This window comes from Falco naumanni, chromosome 2 (genome assembly GCF_017639655.2).
Source record: "Falco naumanni isolate bFalNau1 chromosome 2, bFalNau1.pat, whole genome shotgun sequence".
In the NCBI taxonomy this organism is placed as follows: Eukaryota; Metazoa; Chordata; class Aves; order Falconiformes; family Falconidae; genus Falco; species Falco naumanni.
Window position 1 is genome coordinate 22,246,180 of NC_054055.1, and position 19,915 is coordinate 22,266,094.

At 39.3% G+C, this 19,915-nt stretch overlaps 1 protein-coding gene across 3 annotated transcripts in view; it reads right to left on the reverse strand.

Annotated features, from left to right (window-relative positions):
* GRIA4 (glutamate ionotropic receptor AMPA type subunit 4) overlaps window positions 1–19,915 on the reverse strand; it is a 239,788-nt gene that overhangs the window by 72,547 nt on the left and 147,326 nt on the right. For all 3 annotated transcript variants that reach the window (XM_040584230.1, XM_040584229.1, XM_040584231.1), the window contains exons 5-7: window positions 5,534–5,587; window positions 3,433–3,591; window positions 1,447–1,614 (exon numbers count right to left, since the gene is read on the reverse strand). In XM_040584230.1, coding sequence (XP_040440164.1) covers window positions 1,447–1,614; window positions 3,433–3,591; window positions 5,534–5,587 — 381 coding nt within the window. The remainder of the gene's footprint in view (window positions 1–1,446; window positions 1,615–3,432; window positions 3,592–5,533; window positions 5,588–19,915) is intronic.

Here is a 19,915-nt window from a genome sequence, read left to right on the forward strand (position 1 = left end):
TTAAAATAGGCTTAGATATGCCAGTATGCTACAAAAGACACTCAATGGACCTTCTCTTCTTCCATGCTTTGCAGCTCAACACTTTTGAGCTGCAGGTCCATAAGAGAAGTACATTTTCAACCGTTCTCAACACTCCTGCAGAACATTTTGCATCATGTGAAATAAACTCATAGGATGTTTGGCCTTTGCTCATATATCTTTTTACTTCACACTCTGGTGGATTAAATGTACAAATCTAGTATATACTGCTCATCAAGGTAAACTTGACAACTACCTTGGCCTCAGCAAAGCAATTTACTATCACAGAACATGGGTGACATGCACAGGGCCTGAAAAGAGTGTTTTCAAAGCCTTAGAGTGGAGAAGGGCAGATGTAAAGCCCAAAGATTGGCTGTTGCAGTTTTCTACCACCTGTGTATCAGCTGAAACCAGAACTATTTTTTCTTTCAGCACTTTACTGCCTCACTGAAGGATACCCAGACTGTGGTCCTCGTCTCAAAGAAGCCATGGCCATATTGCTGCTGGCTGTGATCATATCAGGATCCAGCCATGCAAACCTCTTTGGCCAGATTCAGCTCAGGCTGTCTGCCTGAACACAGAAGCCTGACTTCATGCTCCTCTCAGTTGTTACAGATCTGCGCATCTGCAAGGAGTATGTGAAGCATAAAAAATGCTTTATTTCTCTCCCTATGAGTCAGGATGTGGATTTAAATCACTTACTCTTTCCCTCTGTCCATTTCTATCTCTGCTGATTTTTCTCCAGGACTGAAACCTTGGTTTCCAGGCACAGAGCTGCCAGCTCTGTCAGCAGTCACTTCTCCTCAGCAGTTTCTCCTGAGTGGAGCCTGCTCATTTGCAATGATTTAAATTCTACTGCAGGATTTTTATTTTCTTACTGTCCCATTCAAAGAAAAGGCTAAATCATCTTGACAGAGATCTGGAACTTTCTAGGCATCCATATTCATCAGGAATTCAAAATCCTGACATCAGAGAGCAATAGCTCTGGGTTATTTCTTTAAAAAAACCACCACACACATACACACACACACACACACACACCCCCCCATGTGATTTCCCTGGGAGAAATCTGCTTTAATTCAAGATGACAGAAACATATTTGAAAGGTTATATTATGTAGGTATACCCTTTCCCTTAAATGACAATTTCTGTACAGCCAGGTTATATGTGAAAGTAACAGATGAGATCATCAGTTCAGTGGAGGAAGTTCCAACTACCTTAATAGAACTAACAGTAGTTTCAAATAGTAGTATTTTCCCTCTGCCTTCATTCCAAGTTATAAACCAGAACAACCCCAGCTGTTCCAAATGAAAACTGAAAAATAAATTTTCCCTTTCCTGTTACTACCCTTGAGTATCTTCCAAATCATATAGCGTACAACTAGTATCTGATATTCACAAAGATCACTAGAATAAAGCCTACCCTTACCTGTTTTAATGTCCTCTCCATATCAATTCCTTGACCCCATGGGGCTGCAGGGTTAGCAAGACAATCACCAGCATTTCCTCTCCTTGAAATATCAATTTTCTGTCTTCTAAGATTACGGAAAGTTTCAGCCATCACAAGTACTCCATCATATGTTAATGCAGATGTATACTAAACAGATGGACAAAACCACCACTTTAGAGTTGGCATGTCTTCACAAAAATCAGCTGTCTCGGATATTTCTAGTTTGATTCATTATGCAGCAGTTTCTACAACTTCATTTAGAAAAAATCTTTCCTCAAAATCAAAAGAAATTTTGTCTAAGGGATGAATGCGGGACAGGGAAGAGTACATTTCAGTAGCTCCAGCTTTAAAACCATAGTTCTTAAGGGAAGAGAAATCTACCTCTGAAGAATTCTTAAAAGAAACAAATTAAACAGGAGATATTCCAGTCTTAATTTTTTTTCAAGTTGCCTTATACATTAGGGAATAACCACACCCACCCAACTTACTCAAAAGAAAAAGAAAGTATCTCACTGAGAAAATATAACTGAAAGAATGCACAGCTAATGAGCAGACATCAATGCTATTTGGTTTCTTAAGAATGATCAAGGGTATGTTCTTGCTATTGAAAAAACTATGTTGGCTCTCTGCATAACATAGGGCACTGAATGGTCTACATTTCTACACAACTTTAGGTTGAGAACATGTCAAATGAAATGTGTAGAGCAAGTCTTCAACAGATGTTAGTCCAGAGCCACGTCAATAAAGCAGCATTTTCTCAGTATGATCTTCTGATGAACATACTGCACCAGAAGAAGTTGTTCACATGCCCAGGACTGCTATTGATATGCTCTGTAATTTCTGAAACTTAAAATCACTTATTCAAGTCTAATTTCCTTCCTTTTCTTCATCTTGCATATTGTAAGCTCTTTGGGACATTGTTTATAATCTAAAATTTTGGTTATCCATAGATGAATTACATGCGACTCAGATTAATCATGCTGACTTCTCAGAAGGAGGCAGCACAATCCTGTTCATGTGGCAAGGAATCCTATAGGCTAAATTGTTCCTGTCACCAGCACTTGGGAATGTCTGTACTCCATAAACCACAACATCCTTGGTGCTTTCTTTTTTTCCTACAGAACATAGATTTTTTGAATATTCACCAGATTATGTAGCTATGCTTTGTACTACCCATGTTGATACTCCCTCTAGAGTTTGCTAACCTACTAACCTCCCAGCCAAAGAAGGGCTCGTTGCTTATCTTTGCACAGTGCCCTCTGTGAGAAGCAGAAAGAAAGAAGCAGAAAGGAGCCCAGTTTTAACTAGGACTGATATACATTAGTACATATAATAACAGAACTATTTTGATGAAGTCGTATTTATAGCTATGCTGTGATTTGCCTGCCAAGAAAACTATAGGTGAGATTAGTATTTTGTTATCCATCTGTGAGGGATTAGGATAGAGGAACACTGGGATGTAATTTCACTGTAAGATCATGCCTGAAAGTGATTACTACACCAGGTTGTGAGATGGATAGAATTTCCAGAGGAAACTCCAAATAACAATTTAAAGGTACTAAATTTACAGTTGTGGTTATATCTCATATACAGTAGATTTCAGCTGTTGGGAAAGCTGGGAAATCTCTGTACTCCAAGTGAATCTAGATAATTAGACTAATTCATGTAAAATTGGTTGAAATTAAGTTGTCAGTTAAGCGTTTGACCTTTAACTCCTGTCAGTAGAGGGGTGAAGTTGGAGAATAAGTGACAAAGGACATTAAAGTACATCGGCAAAACGTGTTGCAATTTGTGTTTCTATCATACATTCATAAGGATAGGCATAATTAGTTGCCAGTAACAGTAAGATCAACTGCCTTCTCCTCTAACTAAACATTAAGGTCTTCATTCATGTATTCAACAACGCCAATCAGAAATTAGAACACTTGAGTGATATTTTTGGTAGCACTTCAGATCAGCCAGTACCTTTGGTGGGGTCTCAGATCCTGGGTATTCTCTCTGGTCCAGCTTCTTCCAGCGCTGCATCAGCTTTGTTACCATTGGGGTACTGAAATCTACTAGCTGAAATCCAGTTACATTGGCTCCTCCATGCATAAATCTCTCCAGAGAAATATCCTTGAATCCCTATAAAATCAATTTAAAATTTTGTTTGTCCTTGTACACCACTGTGGGTCCAATCTGTTCTAGGTCAGTGAGGCAGCATAAAGAATGCACACCAGCAGGTTTCCATTATAAGCCAAAACTTAAAACGATAGAATAATGTTGAACCTTTGTTGATAGTTTCCATGTATGTAGTAAGGAATGAAATAAAACCAAGAAATAAATTTCCTATATTATTGCTAGGGTGGTCTTGACAGCTAAGCAACACATTGCTGGGGATGGCAGACAGTTTTTGAAGAAATGCCTTTGGCGAATCAACTGAAAAGTGCCTGCAGAATATTAAAGCCTTAATCCAATTTCCATCAAAGTTGGCAGATTCCAATGAGCACTGTACTAGTGCTTTAACCAATATAACCATATTTCTTTGCATGTTTGCACAATGACCAACGCTATTCTGTAAATTCATTTATTCCAGGATTCATTGTTTAGGTTGCAGGTGTCTGAGATAATGAAATAACATAATAGACATTAGAAGGCAGAGACAGCACATGAGGATCTCACTGTTGGTCCAAGGAAAACATCAGAATCACACTTCTGTGAAATAGGATGGTGGTAGCTCTCAGATCTGATACATATTGAAAGCCTAGAGTGACCCTCAACACTGAAGGAAAAAATAAAGTACACATATTTCCCGACTTACTGGTTTCTCAGGCTAATCTGTTCAGTACATATAAAGACAGATTCTTTAGTAACATTTGCCTTTAGAGATATAACTGAACCTCAAGAAATTGCATAATGCAAACTGCTAAAGTAAGCTAAGAAACAAGCATGAACCTTTCTGCTCCTTTCCTAGCTGCTATGTTTAATGCCAGCTCAGAGGTATCTTATTTTTATTTTAAGTTCCTCTGACTGATATTTACCCATGCAAACAGAAGTGCACGTAACTTAAAAAGGAAAGATTTAGGGAAAAAATATAGTGGGGTACTGACCCAGTACCCCAGGAAAAAAATCTGTTAAAGAAGATATTTGATTCACGTCCTAAAGCACACTGACAGTAAATATAAAAGATGACCATGTTATTGAACAGCCAGTAAATAGCAACGTGTGACCCTGCTGAAGCAGATGAGTAGATGTGCCTGTCTCCACTGTATATTCCACTAGCAGTTTACTGCAACATCCAGCTCCTTGTTTACAGCAACTATTTTGCATGGGAAAAGTTACTTGGGGAACTATAAATTTGTAATGCTGAAAATCTAATTTGGAAGACCTAAGAGAATAGACATGTCTCATTTAAAATACCCGAGGCTGTAAAAATAATCTGATGTGATTTTAAGTTAAGGTACAAGTACATCAAAGCACAATAAAATCTTTCACGCCAACTAAAATTCCTCGAGGGAGAGTAAAAAGAAAACAATTTAAAGCATACTTTCACTTTGTTTTTCCAGGAAGGTATTTTGGCTTAAAGAACAGGTGATTTTAATAATAAAATATTACATTTATTCTTTCTTTGCCCTCTTCTGAACATTATCTGTGTGAATGTGCAGTTTAGACTCAAAGTGAAAATACTGAACAAGTAATTTGACTGGAAATAGCTGATCTTACAGCAAAATGAACGTTCCCTGGAGAATGTAGAAAGTTACCTCAAGAAATGTTATGTTACTAATATTAAAAAGATGAGTCAAAATCATAGCATAGTTCTGTAAATTCTAATTCAGCCACAAGATACACTTAGCAGTCCTTTATGCTACATTGATTTTGATAAAATTTAAGATGGTAACATTGTGCCCTTCTTGTCTAGATGGCTTTAACAACAAAACCAGGTTCTTTTACGCACCATAAAGAATGTATTATGAGCAACCACATATTAGCGACAAATGGCAAATGCTGTGTGAAGTGGTATAACTTCAAAGTAAAACTGACTGTTTCACTTACCGAGCAGGGGCATAATTCTAGAAAAGTATCTTACCAGGTTGGCAACAATATAATGGTATCCTTTAACATGCTTTCCCACGCTCACAATCTGTGGGAGACAAATAAGAAAGGAAAAGAAAAAACTATGTCATATAGTTTTCTCTAGAAAGGTGTTTTCATAGCCAGAAAGATATAAATTCTGAAACACATAACATCAGTAATATAATGTTGCATGTCTTTCTCCATATAGCTACCAATAAGGTAGCTATAACTTTCCAGGTGCTTAATCATGGGAAAAAGTTGAAACCAAAGTGAGTAAAGCAATGAACTGGTAATCTGAGTGTCTTCCATATGACTGAAAATGTTACTGTAGTATACTATTTTATCAAATAGAGCAACTATGAGATACAAATTCAGGAGGAGGTCACACATTAGCTAGAAAGCCTACCTGCTGATGTACCTTTTCATTTTAAATAACTGTGGAATTTACAAATCAAACTGGGTTTTCATTTCTTGGGATCAAACCTGTTTGCCCTTGAGGTGCTCAAGTACTATGAGAGTTATTCAGCTCTTAGGTAATACACTAAAGACTTTGGGAACGGGCATGAGTGAGGAGAACAGAGCAAGAATGGACAGCAAAACTGCCCTTGAGTGTTTAACCAAAATATAATGTCAAGTGATGCAAAAAAGGAACAAACATGATGTGCAGCCACTACAATCCTGATATGGCAAGATCAACAACACGTTTTAGACAAAACCTATGTCAGCCTATGAATTTTATCAACATCATTGCCATTTCTATGATGGAATGCCTCTTATTTGATGTGCTGAAAACCAAAAACGAAGAGAGAATATTTTGCCATAGTAGAAAGTGGTGTTAATAGTTTCATTGCAATTAAAGCTGTTTTTACTAAATAAACTAACAATAATACCTGTAACATGCAGCTTGCATTTAATACCAGTAAAGAGTCCTTTTACCTCTTATTTTTGATTGTTTACCACTCATTTAGACAAAGCCTGCTTGCAGCCCAAATGTGTGGGTTTTTTTTTTTCTCCTGTACTCATCTCCACAAAGCATTTTAGCTTCCTTCCAAATGAATAAATAAGACACAGCCAAAACTTTTCCATGCGGTACAGGTTACTCAATACGTAATGGGAAGCTGATGGATCTATCTCCTTTCCTGCTTTGACATCTTAGCTCTAGGCCCTGTCCTGAAGAATTGGCAACTTCTTGCCTTTTATGGATTGCACCTCATGTTCGAAAGACAGAACAAAACACTCTGTAAGCTTTGCAGCCCCTTTTCCCAGTGCAGTAAAAAATACTAATATCACATTTTGGAGATGGGAGACAAGTTGCTGAAGGAATAAATAATTTGGCCAAAGACACCCAAGAACCCAGGATCTAAATCTGGATTAAGACTTGGGAATGCTTGTTTCCTGGCTATATTGTTCCACTGATTCAATTTGCTTCTACAGCAGAGCGGACGGGAAAACTGAAGGGATGTGGCATAAGCCCCTTGTGAAGACGGTTTTAATTTCATTATTTTAAAGTAATCAACAAGCAATTTGTCTGTTATCCTTTTGTTCTTCTTGTCTCCCAATTTCTATTTCATATTTATAGTCTGTAGCTAAAAAGACTGTATTTAAAAAGCAAAACGTAAGCTAAAAAACCCACCAAAAGACACCACCACCATGACCAGATTGTCACCCTTCATAGAAATTAATTGCTTACTTTGGACTTAATCAAACTTCCATTAAGTTCAGTGATTAAATACCATTGCTACCATTTTACTGAGGGGTGGCACCAGCTCAACACGTGTGTGAGAAGGGTGCTGTCAAGCCATTTTTTTTCACTGAATAAAAAGGTTTAGATACCTGCTGGTTCAATGGCTTCATAGGGATGTGATCCCTGACACCAATAATGCTTTCACATCCGTACTCCTTCAGCACACATGGTAATGAAAATGCATTTGCCTCTCCATTATAGGGAAACTGATGTAGACTAAACCCTCACATTTTAAAATTACTATAGTATCACAGTTTGAATGTAAGTGGACTGACATGATTTAAGATATGTACCAGATCCTCAGCTTGGGCAAACCACTGCAGCTCCCTTTGAGCTCTTGGAAGTTGATGTGGCTTTGGCAATTAACACTCTTAGTGATCTGTTCCCTCGTTTGGTTTTGTAACAGAAATTGTGAAGATCATTGCAACGTATCAGTCAAAACATGAACAACCTGTAACAGTTGAGGTACGTCAGACACATGTCTATAGCTGTCACAGTCAAAATGAATCCATACTGCAAATGATTAACCAGATACGCTTCTGTGCTTGTTCCTAGCAAATGCATGTAGATATCATTGCAGAATTCCTGGATTTGATGTGAACAATACAGAATATTTTCTTGGGGTATTTTCTTCAGTGTATTGTCTCAAAGCTTGCCTCTTAGGGTGAGTGATAAAGGTACACATTTAAGTATTACCTAGTTGTCTTAACTCCTTTATAGTCAGTGGAAAGAGCAGACACTCTGAGGAAATGATTCATCTTATCCTAAAGCACATGTGCAGAATTAATTAGATAACTTATGCCCTGAAAGTGCATGTTTTTCTGCACTGACTAGAAAAAGAGTTGATGGTAATTAGCTCTGATGTAGACACCTACATTATATATCCCTAATGTTAACCAAGACAAATTTCACCCTAAGAATGTTGATTATAGAACAGAGAAGAGAAATTATGCTATATGGCTTTTATTTGCAACCAAGATTGGATACAAATCTGATTCTGAATCTGGAAATATTTATGGTTATTGATCACACACAGTTTGCAAACCAGGAATTGCTTATGATTTAGGAAAAAAATGTGCCTGTTTAGTGAAACAGCTTTCTGTGAGCATCTCATACCATTGAATATCCAAAATAGTGACCTTTCTCAAATACTCAAAGCAGCAGATTATGATCTAAAAAATAGGATATGAATTCTTGCCATCTGAAGAATTACCTTCCTCTATACTGTACTTCTGCACTGAGATAAATCGAGGCAATGAACTTCAGTCCTTCATAACAAGAAAAGGAATTTCTGACAGCTACTCAGTCTGGAATGCAAACCCTCATACTTTTCTTCTCTATTATTAACTATTTAGCAGTGACTAGAGCTTTAACAGAGATGAGAACTCAATCATTCCATACAGGTAACAGTAGATACTGCCCAGAACCATAAACTAAACAGATCAGTGCTGGTGAGTGAGGAAAGAGTATTTTTCTTCTATGGCAGAGCAGGGCAGGGTGTGTGTGTGTGTAAAAGAACCAGCAAATCTATTCCAAAAGGAATAAAACAGGACTGAGATTTTGACAAATGAGAGTGTTCCAGAAAGCCTTTGCTACAAAAGTTCATTAAGTCTAGGGGCACCTTAAAACCCCAGGTACTTCCTTGTGCACTCCTAAATTCAAACGGAAGGGCCAAGCTCATCACAGTCCAGAGAGAAGGCTTTGCCTAATATCTACATTAGCAAGTAGCTTAGTTAATAGGATAGGTTCTGTACAGCAGAAATGTTGGTGCTAGGGAGATGGCATGCACAGTACGCATGTTTCAGGGTTTTACTCTGGACTGTCTCTAACCTGGTCACGAGACTGAACTCACACTACATTTCAGGCGTGCCTGTGGGCACATCTTCTTGTTTGGTGTCATCCAAAAGAAAATCAATGCATGTATTTTGAGTCTGTCCTTGATGTCAAATGCAGGAATCATGAGATTCACTTCAAAGAGATGTTCCTGACACCAACTAAGATGCTTTGTGTGCCTGTGGGCCCCACTCTCTTAGACAGGCCCTGGGCATCCATGGGGCAGGTGGCAGATCCAGGTGTAGCACAAGGCTGAGCAGTGAGAATTGTCTTCATATCAAAAGGAAGGCCCTGAAGAGAGGCCTGTGCTGCCACAGGCACCTGCGGTGGTTCTGCCCAGGGAGCAGGACATCTGATTTGGCTCTCACCATGGCCAGCTGCAAAGCCTGAGACAGTGCTAGGCATCAAAGATGGCTTTGCCAGTCACATAAGCGGCAATACACCCGTGGACCTGCTGATATGGTAGGTCAGGGTCATAGTAGGTCAGGGAGGAACTTCTGCATGTGTAACTGTCCTTTTCATTGCTTCAGGATGCTTTGATTCAAATCTACCCTAGTGCCGGCAACCTGAGCAAGTGGGATGAGATCCATTCCTCCCCCCTCATGTAGTACTTCTTCACTTAACATCTTCTAATGACTTATTTTTGCTCTGTACTCCTACTCTGACCTGTACTTAAACACAACACAGAGATACTGCACCTGGCTTTTGTTGCAGTGAGAGTTTAAGATGACCTCAGCTTGCTCAGGGAGATTTTGGGCAGAAAGTGTTGGGAAGGGTGAACTGATTTGTGACTTCTTTGGGGAAGGCTGAGAGCAGGGGAAAGCAGGATGCTGCACTGGCTTTTGTGTATTGTTTTGCCTCTTTGAGTTCCAAAGTGGCTAGCACCTGTAACTGGAGCTCTTTTATACTCGTATTTGTAAAACTGAAGAAATTAAATAATCAACACTGTTCTGAAGAATGAGTAAGAAAATACAGTCTGCTTCCCAATTACCAGTAACAGGAAATAATAGAGCCATTCCGTGTATTATCCAGTAGTCACGCCGTCAGTGAGTACTTCCTTTCAGTAAATGCAACAGGATAGAATCAAAGAAAGTGAAATATTAAGGCCAGCTGGCTATCAAGGTTGTTTCAGAATGTAATGAAACTTCTTTTTTTTTTCTTCTAAATATCGTTGTGTATGTGAGTGTCTACAGAAAAGTGAACTTTGAAAAAAAAAATCAGCCTTAGGCCTACATTTATGTATAAGAAACTAAAAAGAACAGTACATTGTGATAATTTTTACTTGCTGATCTACCATACTGCAATTAAGAAAGTGCTTTATTCTGATTTCAGTGATTGCAGTGGTAATCAAAAGCAACCAGAATTATACCACCTACTTCAAAGTGTGGTAAAAGCAGGGCCAGTGATGTCTGAATCCAACTTAGGCTTTAGACACAACTCTGAACTTTCTGACTTTATCATACAGTACTGTTCTTTCCATTTAGCTGAACAATAGCCTGGCCTAGGAAATTCAGAAACCATTCCACTATTGAAAAGAAGAGCTACCAGGATCTGCTTTGATTCTTTTCTTTTTTTTCCCTGGAAGTGGCAAGTTCACTGACTTTGATAAAACCATTTCCAGACTTACACCAGCATCTGAACAGAGAATCAGGCCCCAAGTCACCCTCTGACCTTGGGTCACCAAGGGACCCAAGTCACTACTAAGAAATGGATATTTCATATAACTCATTCCAAAGAATGTTTAACTTCTGTAGCATGAAATGTCCCTCGTTATGATTTCCAGAAGATGGAGGTCAGTACAGCTGGAGTGAAAAGGACTTATTTTCAGTTAAATCTCTTCAAAGGGTGATAGCTGTGCATTACCAATGGGATTTTAACAAAGGTTTTCCTCTTTGCTATTGTGTCACAATCTGCTGCCTTAAGAAAAAGAATACCTGCAATAAAATGAAGTCTGTCTAACACAATACAAAAAGTGTGGAGACTTGTTAAAGATGGAAGATTGAGACCTGACCTGAAGTATTGTGGCAGAAGTGGCGATGATATAAACCACAACTGAAATGGGATTTTATACAATATCTGAAGCAAGGATAAATCTTTTACAAAGCCATAAAAAAGCAATTGAGAAACAAGCTTAATTTTAACAGCTAGTGCTCACAAAAGGGCACAGTTGTTGGGGAAAGGGCTGGCTGTGAACAGCCTACAGCCAGCAGAGAGGATGTTAAAGGCGGCAACGAACAAAGCAGAAGTGGCTTCTTACAAATCGGCACTTATTTCTCTGTTGTGAAGGCAGGCACTGAGCTGGCACAGCAGTGCACACACCTGCCTCTTGCACAGCCAAGCAGAGGGGAAGGATGCTTCCCACACAGCCCCTGTGCCCACAACCAGCTGGCAGGGCAGAGCCCTGTGCAGCGCAGGCAGCTGCTGGGGAAGAAAACCTGGAGAGGTGACTCAAAGGCCGTTAACCTGTGCCCTGAGCATGGCTGGTTGCTTTCTTCTGGTGCTAAAGTTGTTTGCATTCAAAGCTTACTCTTGTGAAAGGCTTACTCAGTGCTAAGTGATATGCAGACTTGGAGGGAAAAAGGAGGTGAGGAATGGGAGGAAGGGTGTAAGAAGAAAGTCACTTTACAAATCCTCCAAACCATTTGTATTCATCCTTTGTTTTCTATCATCTACTTGTTCTTTCAGTAACTGAAATAACCTATTTCTCAGGTCCAAACCTCATCAGTTGTGTGGTACAGTGACAAAATGTGTTTTTATCACTGTGTAATGTGGGATGGTTATTGTGTGCAAAATCCCAGCTGCTTCACAGAAAATGAGCCTATGCAGAGAGATGCTCCTGGATCTGCAGGGTGAGGAAAACGCTGGTGGCAGTGCCAGCAGCTGGGTTCCTCAAGGAGAAGGGCTATCGGTTTGCATAGACATAACCATGTTCCTTAGAAGCAACTCTGTAGACCTCTAGGGAAAAAAAACCCAACAACAAAACACGGAAAGGAATGATGAGGAAAAGGCACTCTGAATCTCATACCCCGCCTTGGACTAAGAAGAGATAACAGAGAGCTGCTACTGTGTCCCTGAAGTAGTCTAAATCCAACAATGCTGCTACCAGCCCAAGTTACTGTGTGCTGTGCACATACCAAAGTGTGAGAAGAACGAAACCTGCATTTTGTTCATGCAAATCAAAAAGATACAGAGGAAAACCAGACAGTCCATGACATCTCTGACTCAAGGGAGAACTGGAGTATCTGACTCAAGGTATAACTTGGTATCTGCATTATGCAACTAAACCACATGTAAATGCAATGTGATCTCTTGATAAATACTTACCTGTGTTGTGCTAGTGATTCTTTGTGCCAATATGCTGCTGTGTTCATGAAAAACAGGGAAAGCAGAAGAAACTGGGGAGGAATGATTGAACTACTCCCCTGTTTAATTTGTGTGTCTGGTTAATTTCTGCCTTCCTGCAAGTATTGTGTTGTAATGTATTAAAAGTATTATGTTTTAATCTCTTCTTCTTCTTCTTCTTCTTCTTCTTATTATTATTATTATTATTGTTATTATTATCTTAATTATGCCAGAGATGTAAATGCCATTTGAAAAAATGGCAGTTGCTAGCTTCAATTAGTAGACACACAGGAAACTTAAGATAGGGAAAAAAAAATCTAAACCCAGCAAAATTTACAACTTGATCAATTTAGAGAAATTCAGCAGTCAAACATTACTGTTTCAGGCTTAGCATTCCTGTGGCAAAATATTAAGAGCAGACCAAGAAGGACTGGAATACGTCAGCTTCTGTGCTTTCCTCCATTCACACATTTATTTACTTTCATTTTGATGGTAATAATAATAATAATTATCAATCTTGCTATGACAGCCTGCTCCATTTTACCCATCAGAGATTTGGTTTTCAGTGCTAACACATACACGGTACTTTTCAGTTACACATCTCAAGGCTCTTTAAGGCTGGGAAAGCTGAGGATCAGCGATGTCAAACAACACCCTGAAAAACTGAATTAGTTAGACAACAATGAACAGTGCCCAAGACACTGTGCAGCTACTTCCCTATCATGCTTGTTAATAAGTATTGTTAGCTATTATTAATTAGAGTTTATTGGCTTGTAATTTTTACAAGGTAAGATTAATGATACCAATACTTTGGTATATGACTTTACATCCATGATTGATTTTTAATACTACAAAGTAAATTGTACATTTTTTTATTATTACGTATCAGTTCAGCTGTGTACATCGAAGCATTAAATATGTGGCAGATGCTGCATAGCAATTTTCACCTCTGTGTTTAAAGGCAAATACAGTCCTGGATGAGCAGCGAGGCTTGATCTCACTGATAGAACATTGACAAACCTGAGGAAAGTGCCTGTCTACTGGAAAACATCCCGTTTAATTCTTATGGGCAGAGGACGGCAGGGAGCAGGAAAAAAAGACTAGAATTAGCCTGTCTGGTAGACCAGGAACCAGAGCGATTATCTCTGACAGCAAAACTGATTCACTATGCCAAATTGAGAAGAAAATGCTGCTCACAGTGGATACTTGGAAGACTTCTAACACAGAGAGCTGAGGGCTGGACTGTGTCGGATGGAGATGGGTGGGAGATGATGGAGCTGCTACAGATGGAAGAAGGAAGGAAACCCATTGCCATTCTTGCAAAAAGAAGACACATTTTTTTGCTGAATAGAGTCTTGTATATGTCCACGTGCATGTGTTTATGTACATATCCATGTGTACAAATACAGCAACAAACACTGTAAATGTTACTGCATATGAAAAAGCCTGAGAAAACAGAAATTAGGAGTAGCAATATGCTCTTTCAGAAAGAAGTAAGCATCAAGGTCCTAGGCAAATGCAATTACAGTTAACTTGTGTTTTTCAGTTTGCTTTGCTGAGCTTTGTGTGAAGGTCATTAAGGAGACACAGTTAACTTAAATTCCTAGTAAAAATCTGCCCAAGAGGACTATCAGAAATTAGGAAGAAGTAGCAGAGCATTTAGTAGCAGAGAATGAGGAATCAAAATACTGGAGGAGCATGTTGCCTGGCTTAGTGAGGGATTTTTTTAGATCTGGTCATTTAGACTAGCACAGAGGTTGATCTGATCACCCTGGTACTCCTTCTAGCTGTTTCTAATGCAAGCATATTATGGGTTTGCAAGATTCAGTACAAGATGATACACAATTCACCCACTCATAAGGTATTTTTATCTCAAGAGCTGCTTATAGGTGCGCAAACAGAGTAAATGAGAAACAAATGGAGCTCATCTGTGTATATCTGTGCCTTATTTTGTGGCCTGACTCTCAGCCTGACTCAACAAACACAGCAGGACAGGCTGGGTACATGCTAGATAGGAACAAGCTTCGCAGGAAAACTCCTGGGGGTCCTGGTAGACAAGTTTACCATGACCCAGCCATGCACCCTCATAACAAAGAAAGGCAACAGCCTCTTGGTCTGCATTGCCAGCAGGTCAAGGCAGGTCACCCTTCTCCTCTGCTCAGCTCTGGTGAGGCACATCTGCAGTGCTGTGCTCAGTGTTGGGCTACCCAGTACAAGAGAGACACAGGCATACTGGAGTGGGTCCAGAGAAGGGCCACGAAGGTGACTGAGCACTTGAAGCATCTGTCATGAGGAGAAGCTGACAGAGCTGGAACTGTTCAGCCTGGAGAAGAGAAGGCTCAGGCAGATCTTCGTCCAGATGGGATGTTGTGGGGAAGGTACCTGACTTTCCCTGGAGGTGCACAAGAATGCACAAGAAAGGACACAGGTTGCAACACAAGAAATTTGAGCTAGATACGAGGAATTTTGTTTTTTACCACGAGGTAGTCAAGTACTGAAACAGGGCATAATGGGGTTGTGGGATGTCCATCCTTGGAAGTGGTCAGAATTTGACTGGACAAGTAACCTGATCTAAGCTTGCCCCCTTGAACAGCGTGAGTGTCCAGATGACCTTCACAGGTCACTTCCAACCCCAATTATTCTCTTATTCTGTTTGTAGACTAGAGCTGTTCATGTCAGTACTTCAAAGTCGGAATTTCAAAACTGGGTCCAAAATCCACCTAAAAGCAAATCTCAAAGCTCTAGGACTACAGTCTTCCTTCTGGTACCTTATTTGCTCTGTATTGTTTAGTATGTGCTGACAATGAGAATTCTGACAGGAAAAGAAATGGAGGACCACAGCTGTTAACTTCCAACTTCAGCATTTCATGCTTTTGAAAAATTCCTTATGTAATTTTAAATATCCTTTTCATATAGATTAACTGAAAAAAGAAAAAAAATAATGAAAGGCCAAAAGAAAACGGCTAAAGTATTTACAGTTAAAGCTATCCATCATGATCTAAATGATTCTTATATTACACTTTTCAGCTTAATTGTAGAATCTGTTTGGAGCACTGACTTCATTGTATGTCTAAACACATTTCTGAGCACTGAACAAACTGTAAGTAATAGCTGTGAGATCTGCTATGGCTGAGCAAATGACAGTCTGCTTCCCTAGCAGTAAGTGCTAGTGTCTGAAGAAGTAGAAAGAACAAATAAAGTGGTTGAACAAATCACATATATTTTCACTGGAATTTTCAAAATGATTTTCTGTGATATTCTTCAAATCTGACCACAATTTCCTCACTTTCTTACAGTTCACTCTTGCTTACAAGTTAGAAAACAAAGAAATAACAAAAAAAACCTATGATGTATTTACTGAAAATAAATTATTCCAAATAATGAAATGTAAGCAAAACTTAGAATGATATAGTTTCCTTAAATCTGTGTGTTTTGCTATATATTTTTAGTCCTGTCTCCTCAGGTAGGCATATTTGTGCTACTGAGCTCTCTGTGGGTCCATCTATCAGTTTTCCAGTAAAATATTTTTTAACACATTTGGCAATTTCAGTTTTATTTGAAAGGAAGAAAATGCCTCTAAGACATTGTCTAGGACATCAAAGTTATCTAAGACATTAACTCTGTACAGTCCACATTAATACTGGCTCCGGGTGGAGAAGAGAATCCCATATTTTTTTTGCCTCCAAAGGGGTAAGAAGGACCCAGACACTACACCTCCTGTCTGACAGCTGCTAGTCAGCACACGGGTTCTTTCAACCTGTACATGTTTCTTCATTAGCCAAGGAAGTGCCATTTCTTGCTTGATCAGTACATTTTTGGAAATAAGATTTTTATGGTGCTGGTGGTAGCAGCAGTCTAAGAGAAAAACAAAGCCCTCAAAAAACAAGGAGGTAACAGTCCTCATTTCTTAACTGTTTTAGTAATCCTAAACGCTGCTTCATTCTGCTATGCGCAGCTTCTGGATTGCTTCAGATTGTAATGGTGCAAATCAAGCAATGAGAAAAAATATTTTGATTTAATAATTACTAATATTTAATAGTAATGAGAATAAAGTAATATGAGAAGAAAAATAAAATAAAAAACTCAATAATTTTGTTAAACTGGGAAGCCTGACTTGGGGTTTCATAAGTTCAGCTGAAATATGTATCTGGTATTAGCTTTGTTTGGGCTTTCTCAGTAACAAATAAAACCACATTTCTTTTGTAGGCATATTTATTTTGAAATGTGAGTTCTGAATTTCAAATAGAAATTCAGTAAATATATAATAAAATTAAAGTAATGATTTTCTAATTTTGGTAGAGACACCCTTTATCCTTAGGCTGACTTGACTTCTGATTTTTGGTGAATAAGCCAGAAATGTGAGGATTTTATTTGCATGGAGAAATGCAAAACTGTTTTAGAAAGCAGGAAGAAAAATGAAATTAAAAGATGGAATAAGAAAAGATGGAAAACTCCTAGTGAAAAGTGAGAGAAGCACATGGGCCTGATTCTTGCTGTGCCATATGCAATAAATGACTACTTTGGCCTGGACTGTTCAGATGCTGTACTTCTTGCTGCCAGTATTAGCTGATTAGTTGCTAGGAAATGGAAATCACAATGTTATGACGTGTCTCAAGTATTCATTTCATATTAAGCAGAAAGTTCTTTTTAATACAAAGTCAGGGGACCACTTTAGAAACACAACTTGGAAAGAAGAGACACGCAAGCAGAGAATTTCCTGTGCCTCTGACCAACTTTCATCCTTTGATTCAATCAGTTATTTTTGTGCTTTTAAAAGACCACCTGCTGAAAGTGTCACGAAAAAAGGCATGTTGATAAACAAGGATGTAATGGTCCTTGACAGAAGAATATGAATCACTAGAAATGTGTTCTGCTATATAAGCCATATCTGTTACATAAAACTGTGGAGATGTCATTTAATCTGTCTGTGTCTTTGTTTTAACTCCCTTTTTCTATCTTGTCCCAGTAAGCTGGAAAGATAATGGTAAAAACAATCTTTAATTTCATGCATGTAGGAAAATGGGGCTTTGCCTCTGTTTCTAGTCACCTATGCAATACAAATAAAGGATTATCATAGTTTATTTTTTAAATTAACAACACGTGGCATTATTTTTATTATGGCTGTGTATGAACAGATGAAACAAAGAGCCAGGTAAACAAACTGGGGAGACATTTAATCAGATTTTGTGAGATCGCTTATGAGTTTCTAAAAAAACATTCTGTTAAGCATGAAGAGACCTCTATAACTGTTAAGAGTAGATGGCCTTTCTCAAAAATGGCAACACACTTTCTGGAAGTTCTGGGGAAAGCTTACATGAAATAGACCTTCATAAAATCACAGAATCATAGAATGGCTTGAACTGGGGGGGACCTTTAAAATCATTTAGTTCCATCCCTCCTGCCATGAGCAGGGATACCTTCCATCTTCATTTTACTGCTTTCCTGCTCCTGCACAGCACTAAAACACACTGTTTGTCGGTTATTTCTGGGGTAAGAAGCTGACAAGGCTGCCCTGAGAGGCCACGGCAAGGGAGCAGTCCATGCCCAGAGCCACACCACCCCCAGCTATATACCAGGTTTACACTGGTAAATTAAAATGGGTCAGGACCTGCTTGCCCTCCCCGAAGGCAAATCATGTGTACCACTTAAAGTGGACAAATAAAGAAACCACTTACGGCAAAAGTCTTGATGTTTGCAGTCTGTCTTTCAGAGCCTGAGACTGCAGGATGATAAGGTCTGCCAGAAGAGTGTAAAGGAGGAGTTTCATTCACAGGCACCAAAAAGGTTTTCCTGGTTATAGCTGTTGTAAGATATCAAGGACGTATAGTGCTCTTCCACCATCAGAAGAACAAAGTCTAGAAAGAGCTAAAATTTTCTTGGTATGCTTGAGACAGAGCAGTTTCTCGAGAGTAGGTGGAGATCTACAGACTCAGGCTGAAAATGCTGTCTGTCTTCCTGATGAGCTGAAGCAACAACTCTGTGACCCTGCAGAAATGGATGTCTGTTACGGTGTTGTGTTCAAACAGGACTTTGAGCTGAGCCATGCCAATTGGCAGTAATACTGAAGCCAAGCGAAACATTTCCAGTCACTTACAAATAGCTCCAGTTGCTACTGGTGACTGTATGGTCTTGTGTGTGTGAGCATGACCAAAGAAGAAGAGCACAGCTTTATTAAGAAAACCATCAGAGTCTTGTAAGTCTTGGCATAGCCTTGAGAGGTAAGATCCGCAACCTTTTCTGAAGCTAAGACAGTAGGGGGCAATCCAAGTAAATTGGATATAAACGTGTGTGCGCTGAATGCATCTCTTGAATTTAATGGTAGCCATACTCTCCCTTTCTAGAAGGAAATCTGAAAATGAAATGCCATCTCTCTATAACTTATCCTTACACGGAGCACAGGTTTGGCCCTTGGCCAAAACGCCAACCTCACCACAGCAACACAAAAGCCTGAAAGGAAGACCATATGATGAAAATGCACATCCTCAGGTGTGCACAGGGGAAGCACGGATATCAGATACATCACTGGGTTCCAGGAGAGAAATTTTCCCTGAAGACAAGCCTCAGGTACGGAGTGTGGAGGCAGCTTCTACACACAAGGCACATGGGGAGTTAAAAATAAATGACACCCCCCCCCCCCCCCCCCAGCGAACTAAGAAAAATACAGGAGACCAAAAGAAACAGAAAATGGTAAGATTAAAGTTGCACAAGAAGTGCGGAAACAGCAAGGTGCTGATTTTCTTAGCTAGGCAGCTGGGAGAGGACAGTGAAGGGAAGACATCAGGTCAGATAAGTGGGCACCAGTATGGACAGGGGAGCAGTGCATGTGATCACTTTCTGAACACAGCCAGTGAAAAAGTCTCCAGTCCTAGTGAAAAAGTCTCCAGTCCTCACTGCTTGAGGTCCACAGTCATGAGAAGTGTAAAGGTGTATATACATGGGCAGTCATCTGAGAAGAAACCCACAAGCCCACAAGCCAGTGTCTCTCCCTTCATTACCATAGATTTAAAGGCAAAGCACTTTGAGTTACGGTCTCATTACTGAGATTTAATTACTTTTCCTAAATGTTCTGCAGAACATTTACTGGGACATTGCAAAGTATTACAGTATAGTCACAACTTAGGCTCTCAATTACAGGAGAACTAGGCAGGGAAGAAGTTAATTAGAGTCACTGAAGCTTAATCAATTCCTCAGTGTATGCAGGGAAGAGCACACCAACTTTTAGTCCATTTGTGAAGCCACCTTACCTGTTTGCTACAGGTTGTTAAAGCCTTCATGCAAAGGAAAGTCAAGGGATGATATTTTAAAATGGCTGTTATTTTGCGTTTTCTACAATGGGCTAGACATTTTTGCTTCAATCCCATATTTGGCAGACTAAATGTTTTTATGTTTGACTGTTTCTGACTGCCAATCCTTAAGCAGCACTTGATCTCTGAAGGCAAAGTGATTTAATTTTGGAGCCCCAAACCAGCATCCGAT